The sequence below is a fragment of the Microcebus murinus genome, chromosome 12, assembly GCF_040939455.1.
Source record: "Microcebus murinus isolate Inina chromosome 12, M.murinus_Inina_mat1.0, whole genome shotgun sequence".
Classification (NCBI taxonomy): Eukaryota; Metazoa; Chordata; class Mammalia; order Primates; family Cheirogaleidae; genus Microcebus; species Microcebus murinus.
In genome coordinates this window covers 8,829,693-8,837,334 of record NC_134115.1, presented here as the reverse complement: position 1 = coordinate 8,837,334, position 7,642 = coordinate 8,829,693, and the positions used below count along the sequence as shown (strand labels likewise).

The 7,642-nt window shown below is 47.1% G+C and overlaps 1 protein-coding gene and 1 pseudogene across 2 annotated transcripts in view; both read left to right on the top strand.

Annotated features, from left to right (window-relative positions):
• Positions 1-1,812: 1,812 nt before the first annotated feature.
• SLC71A2 (solute carrier family 71 member 2) overlaps positions 1,813-7,642 on the top strand; it is a 78,925-nt gene continuing 73,095 nt past the window's right edge. The window contains exon 1 of one of the 2 annotated variants that reach the window (XM_012782978.2): positions 1,813-2,341. In XM_012782978.2, coding sequence (XP_012638432.1) covers positions 2,231-2,341 — 111 coding nt within the window. In that variant the 5' untranslated portion in view covers positions 1,813-2,230. The remainder of the gene's footprint in view (positions 2,342-7,642) is intronic. The other variant, XM_012782976.2, reaches the window with a different exon arrangement.
• Positions 2,348-7,215, top strand: LOC105881346 (sorbitol dehydrogenase pseudogene; annotated as a pseudogene).

The following is a 7,642-nucleotide window of genomic DNA, read 5'->3' as shown; positions in this document are numbered from 1 at the left end:
TGAGCAATCCTTCCACCTCGGCCTCCCAGAGTGTTAGGATTACAGGTGTGAGCCACCGTGCCCCGCCAGAATTAGACATTTTTGTAAAGTCAGGAAAGGCAGAACCAGAATCAAAACATGGCTGAAATAGTCAGGAAGTCTTTGGCTCAATAAAAGGATGTACTATAATTCCAAAAAATGACAGCTACTCTTAAGTATATTGGGTCTGATTAACATTTATTCTCTGGTATATTTAAGTAAAGGATGTGAACTAAAATAACAGCTTAAGGCTCCCCCCCCCCCCAGACTGAATGGACCCCCTCTTGGCCAAGGGAATATCCTAAAACTAAACTGCCTGCAGACATGCCTCATCGTGTTTCCCTCCTATTTTGGAGACATCCTTTGTAACCCATTAACACACCTAAGGGTATGCAAGACAAACCTGCAAGTCCTCAATTTACACAATAAATATATGTTGAGTGGTTTGTCTTTGATTAACAGCTCCTTATCTTAAAACATTCCAAGCCTTTAGACAAAGCTTCATGTCTTTAACAAATTACAAGGCAAAGAATTTTTAAACCCACCTATAGCTGTAAGCCCTCCCCCACCCCCCTGCCCCCACCACGGCCCACCTTTTCCTGCTAAACCAATGTATGCCTTCCACATATTCATTTATGACTTTACCTATAACCCTTCTCCCTGAAATGTATAAAACCAAACTAGAACCCAGCCACAGCAAGTCCACTTGCTCAAGCCTTCTTGGGCGTGACTCCTGGTCATGGTCCTCAAATTTGGCTCAGAATAAATTTCTTTAACATTATTTTACAGAGTTGGCCTTTTTTCCATTAACAAGGCTAGGGGACAACCTCCTTGAGATATTGTTGGGGGAATTTCCTGCTCTCAGTCTAAGGCTGGTGGCTTCTAAAATCCTATCAGTCGCTCTCCTACTGTGGACTACAGCGTCCTCAACCATAGCCAAGTAGCAGTAAAGTCTGCAATAGGAGGCAGTCTAGGTAGATTACCTAAACTCAAGAAAGCAGTATCTGTGTTTTTACAGGAATGGCCTTTGGACATCAACGTGCTTTGGTAAGAAATGTGTGAACAATGAGTATAAACTGTAACTCTGTACACCAGTCCTAGGCTTGGACGGATGCGTTATAACAGAGCACATTACTATTTGAGATTCTTGTGCACACCCTGTGTGGAAGCCCAACAGTGCAACATGCAAATCGATAGTGGACTGATTGGACTTACCAGGATATAGTATCTCAAGAGGTCCTTTTGGGCTAATAATAATACCGTTTATGGAGCCAAGATTTCTGTAAATCATCACCTTATCCAAAGTAGGTTACTGTCCTCATTTTACAGATGAGGGTCATATTCACGCTATTGGTACGAACAAATGGCTCTTAACTGAAACAGGCGCCTGTGTATTTCTAAGATTTGCCCTTCCCTGGAATCCCAGGGCTAAGATAAGCTCTCAGACACTTTTTCTTTGGATTTTGGAAAGGAGCGACATGTTACAGTTACAGAGCGTATGCCACTTTCCCAGTTCAGGATTTCAGACCCAGGGGCTCTCCTTCTGTGTTAGGGCGTGCATCAAGAAACGTTTATTTACTGAGTTGGCATCACACCAAGACCGCAGCTGTAATCTCTACAAAACCCCAGCATAACTACTCCTAACCTCTCGCTAACCGTGGTCAGTTCGGCTCTGCTTGGCTCTCAGTCTCCGAAAAAAGGAAATAGAGCCTATAGGCTTTGGGAGATGACGTATTTCCCGCGCGCCGCGAAGTCCGGAAGCCCAGGCGGCAGACGCGAGGTGGAGGCCGGGCCTGCAGTGGGCCGGGCGTTTTCAGAGGCAACCTCGGCGGGGGATCTGAGCTAGAGGCGGGAGCTGAGGCGTGGGGCAGGGCTTGCAACCCGGCGACGGCTAGTGGTTAAGCGGGGCGGGGTGAGGCGCGGCCTCCTGACCGCCCAGCCTGCCACTGGCTCTGCTGCCGGCAGCCGGTAGAGCTCGTGTCGGTCCAGTCCGCGCGGCTGCCGGCTCCTGGAGCTGTGGTTCTCTCCCTGCCTCCTTCGCGGCTTCAGCCTCGGCCACCCCCTCAGCCCTCCGGCGCCGCAGCTGGCGCCGCCGCCCGACCCGCAGTCCGCCGCGGGCCGCGGAGCCCATGAAGGCGCGGGCCCCGCCGCCGCCTTCGCGGCGTCGCAGTCGTCCCAGAGCTCCCCGAGCTGGCGCGGGCATGGCCACGGCATGAGCGTGCAGCTGCCGAGGGAGCTGGAGGAGAAGGCGGTGTCGGAGCCCGAGGCGGGAGCTATGCCGGAGAAGCGCGCGGGCCCGCAGGCCGCGGGCAGCAGCAGCTGGGTGAGCGCGGGCGCGGCGTTGGACCGCCGGAGTCCCAGGGAGGCTGGGTGGGGTTGCGTCTGGGGCCCGCGAGCCCGGTGCGCCCGGCGGGACTCCGGCCCTCGGGAAGCCAGTCATTTTCTGGGTGAGCCTAATTCATCACTAAAACAGGCTTTCCCGGCGACTCCACACCGCTAGGCAAAACTTCAGGTGATTTGGTTATTGTTTCAAAAGGAGCCATGCGTATGACTACATACAGTAACTATAGTAATTTGGTTATTTCACAGTTCTCCATCCTTGTGACAGTCGATACAGTTTTCATGGCGCAGTTTCTGCCCAAGGCTACTCAGACAACCAGTAGGGAGTCTTTTGAACCAGATTCGTCCTACAGTACCAAATAGTCGGCTGGGAAGTTGGCAGTGAAGGTTGGGCAGCGCCTTCCTGCTCTTTCTGCCGTTCTCCAGTTCTCCAGTTCTCCAGGCGTCTGAGGAGCTGTCGGCCAATGGGGAGCAGTGTCAGGGGAAGCCACTGATCCCAGGGCCAGCTGAGGAGCAAGTTCAGGCTGGTCTCTTTCTCTGGTTTTACTTGAAATTGAATGGTTTCTGACAGCAGTACAGGGAGCCCTGACATAACTGGCCTGGATTCGGCAGAACAGGCCTTGCCGGTAGTGCCTTGGTTTCACATGGTGGAATACTAAGCATAGAGGGTCTGTCGTTTCTTCAAGGCCTAAACTTAAGTTTTGTTGGGGTCTGTTTAGGACTTGGAATATAGGAAATGTTACAGTGAATAGAAACTGACACCATGGAAGAGTTTTTCCAGAGATAAATATAAATTTTATGAAAAATATATGCGGTCAGCTTTAGGTTTTTAGCTTACATATCTGGTTTTGCTTTAATGCAAATATGCATTAAATGTGCATATTTGGAGATGTGAATCCCCATTAGTAGAATTGGGAGGGCGTGTGAAGTAGAAGTAGCAGTAAGTAATATGGAAGCAGCAGAGCTCGTTTCTAGTCCTGGTTCTACCGGAACAATGCCCACTTCCGGCAGGGTATTGACAGCACCCTGCCACTCAGTGCTTAAACTGTGAAATAAGCACTTAGTAATGTTGAAGACCCCTCCCAGCCCAAATGACTCCTTAGTTTTGAAAAAACATTAGGGGCCCCTGATTTCAAAGATCAAATCTCTGTAATGTAAGAAGTATATCTTGTCAGGGGGAGAGAAGTTGCATAGAATTGGTTTCTCTCATTTTGATTTTGATTAGGTAGACTTGCCCTCTTCTTGTCCCCTAAACAAAACTAAACCACCATCTCCTTCTTCTGCCTTCTCATTACTAACCAGTGGCAAGCTAGTAATCCGAGGGGTAGCTTCCTTCATCCCTTCCCATACCTAACAACCAGAAAGTCCAGCTAAGTTTACCAGGTACAGATTTTAGGTTTTTATCCTATCCTTTGCATTCCTATGGTTCATTTCCTCAGCATTTTTGACCTAGATTTTCACCATCTCTTTTGAGATTCTTGCTTACCCTTCTACATTGTTGATTAATGTGATCTAATATGAAAATGATCATTACTGCTGTCCTTAATTTTTTTCATTGCCTCCCTGTGTCTTACAGAATAAAAAATAAACTGGCAGGTTGAAGCATTGTTAGCATAGTGATTAGGTGAGCATGCTTGGAATCCCAGTTTCCACCTTCATTACTGGTGCAACTTTGGGTAAGTTGCATACCTTCTAATTAAAAAGAGTATTTACCTTATGGAATTGTGAGGGTTGCTGCAACCTGGCACCTAGTAAGCCCTTACGTATTATCTGTTATTGTTATTACTTATAAGTATTTTTTGCATGTATAAATTGAATAGTCACAATATATAGGTGATCCCCCCGACTGTGATAAAATAATTTGTTCTCTCCCATTTCTTAATCTAGACAGGAACTAGACCCCTACCTAAAAATTAAAGTTGCTTATTTTATGTGCTTAGAGCAGGAACTTTTGAGAGATGTTTACTCAAAGAAATGTAGACTTAATTTATTCCCCAGTTTCTTCTCCTTTGTATCCTGGTGCTAAGCTGCTAATTTTGGGCAAAAGTAGATTTCTTCCCAGTCTTTCTTTATCTCTGAGAGTGTATAGAGTCGGTGTTGATAAACTGCAGTGAATACTAAGGAGATTTTCTTGGTGTTTGCTGTAGTTAGTGAGATAACTAGCATGGGCAGGTGGCAGTGCTTGTCTGAGTGTGTGGAAGCTGGGAAAGCAGTGAATGCCTTTAATCCTATGTTCATGTCATATGCCACTACCCTCAAATTATGAATTTTTAATGCTTGCAGTTTCTGTCTAATATCACTTCCAGGTGCCTGTCCTACAGTCCCCATGACTTTCTTTTTAATGTGGTGGAATTTCCTTATAGTTTGGTTCCAGTGACACTCTGGTTTTCAGATGCTACTAACAGTCACAGGGAAGACTGTGCCCATATACAGGGAATCAGCTGACAACTTTTTTCCACCTTGTTTGGCAAAGAGATGTATTGACCTGAAAAAGATACTGGCAAAGAGATGTTATGATATGAAAAATAGAAGGGCGTCAACTCTGAAATCATTTCCCTCTAGAATAGGGAGGTGTGTATTGTCCTCTCTTTGCTCTAGCCCTCCACTGCAGATGTTTTATCAGAATTATTTGTATGTCATTGAATGTAGATTTGCCAGTACACTTATCATTCACAGCCAGGTGAAGGAAAAGTCCTTAATGGAGTTATATGCCCTTCGACATTTGATGAGAATTAAGGATTTGTTGCAAAGACATACATTTCAGATTGTTTATGGACTCCAAGAAGCCAATGCTTGGAGACCAGTTAAGGGCACTGATGTGGGGTCTCAAAGAATCAGTGTCTCTCTTGTGACATTTGATGTCTCTTGAGTTCGTTTTCCTTAGACTGTTTCAGAAGGGACTCTGTGAAGGTTAATGTTGATTTTTTTTTTGAGAACAAGATTATTATATAGGCAAAATGGAAATAATACTGGGGAGTAGCTTCTGTTTACAAAAAGGCTAAGGTATGTTTTGTTTATAAAGAGTAAAAGGAGAGCCACCACAGATCCCCAGCCTCAGGCACACAGTACCTGGGAGCGAAAGAGCAACATGGCGGTGAAGGGCAAACCCGAGAACCTGTCCCTGGTGGTGCATGGCCCCGGGGACCTGCGCCTGGAAAACTATCCTATCCCTGAACCAGACCCACATGAGGTACTACTGAAGATGCATTCTGTTGGAATCTGCGGCTCAGATGTCCACTACTGGCAGCATGGATGAATTGGGAATTTTGTTGTGGAAAACCCATGGTGCTGGGGCATGAAGCTTTGGGAACAGTCGTAAAAGTGGGATCATTGGTGAAGCACCTCAAGCCAGGTGATCGTGTTGCCATTGAGCCTGGGGCTCCCTGAGAAACCGATGAATTCTGCAAGGTTGACCGGTACAATCTGTCACCAACCATCTTCTTCTGGGCTACACCTCCCGATGATGGGAACCTCTGCCGGTTCTACAAGCACAATGCAAACTCTTGCTACAAGCTTCCCGACAATGTCACATTTGAGGAGGGAGCCCTGATTGAGCCACTGTCTGTGGGGATCCATGCCTATAGGCGAGCTGGAGTCACCCTCAGCAACAAGGTCCTTGTGTGCGGAGCTGGGCCAATAGGGCTGGTCTGTTTGCTTGTGGCCAAAACAATGGGAGCAGCTCAAGTAGTGGTGACTGATCTGTCTGCTTCTCGGTTGTCTAAAGCCAAGGAGTCGGGGCTGATTTAGTCCTCCAGGTCTCCAAGGAGACCCCTCAGGAGGTCGCCAGTAAAGTGGAAGGTCTGCTGGGGTGCAAGCCGGAAGTCACCATTCAGTGCACCGGGGCAGAAGCCTGGATCCAGGCCGGCACCTACATCACTTGTTCCAGTGGGACCCTGGTGCTCGTGGGGTTGGGCTCTGAGATGAACACGGTACCCCTTTTGAACGCAGCCGTCCGGGAAGTGGATATGAAGGGTGTGTTCCAATACTGCAACACGTGACCAGTGGCGATTTCGATGCTGGCGTCCAAAACTGTGAATGTAAAACCTTTAGTAACCCATAAGTTTCCTCTGGAGAAAGCTCTGGAGACTTTTAAAATATCCAAGAAGGGATTGGGGGTGAAAGTCATGATCAAATGTGACACCAATGACCAGAATTCGTGATGTTAGTTGGACTTGCCCTCATCCCCCCTCTCAGTACCTCAGAGCCAACAGACTGGACAGGGGTAGGTGTAGGTTTTGATGCGGAAGTTTCTTTTGAATGGTGAGAATAATTAATAGTTATAATTCTTTGTAAATAGAAGGCCTTATCCAGAGGAGTTAGTGTTCCTTAAATACACAAGTAGGGATAGTTTTGGGGAACTTGTAGCCTGAATGACCTGTTCATGCTGAGGTAAGTTCAGCAAACAGAGCAGTGTCTGGCAGGCAGGTGCTGGGAAATGCCCTTGTTCCTGGAGTGCCTTCCATGAATAATGGGAGAAATCGGTCTTTTTGGTTCCTGGTTCCACCACGACTGGGCCAGGAGGCACCTGGAGGCTGAGTTATGAAGAGACAACTTTGTCAAGACTTTACAGGCCCAGAAACTGATTTTCATAAAAATCTGCCACTCCATGTCTGCAGTGAGGGAAGTCAGCAGTTTTAGATTAGAGCACAGTGTTTCTTGAGATAAGTGCCGTTTGGTTTGATGATAAAAGGAGAATAAGAAAAGGGACCTGGCCGGGCACTGTGGCTCACACCTGTAATCCTAGCTCTCTGGGAGGCCGAGACGGCGGATTGCTTAAAGTCAGGAGTTCGAAACCAGCCTGAGCAAGAGCGAGACCTCATCTCTACTATAAATAGAAAGAAATTAATTGGCCAACTAATATATATAGAAAAATTAGCCGGGCATGGTGGTGCATGCCTGTAGTCCCAGCTACTTGGAAGGCTGAGGCAGAAGGATCGCTTGAGCCCAGGAGTTTGAGGTTGCTGTGAGCTAGGCTGACGCCATGGCACTCACTCTAGCCTGGGCAACAAGTGAGACTCTGTCTCAAAAAAAAAGAAAAGGGACTAACTTTCCTGGGTCAAGGATAATTTTAAAAACAATGAAATGAATAGAGCCAAAATTTCATGTGAGATCAAATCAGCTTGCATTCCCCAAATGTGGAAACAATGAGTGGAATTCTTAGCACTTCTTAAAAATCACCTCTTCAGCTGCTGAGAACTGCTATTTCATTTGCCAGGTGAAGAGCCACCTGCTCACCCAATACCCCCACCCCTACCCTTAGGCACCTTCCCTTGTCACTGGATGG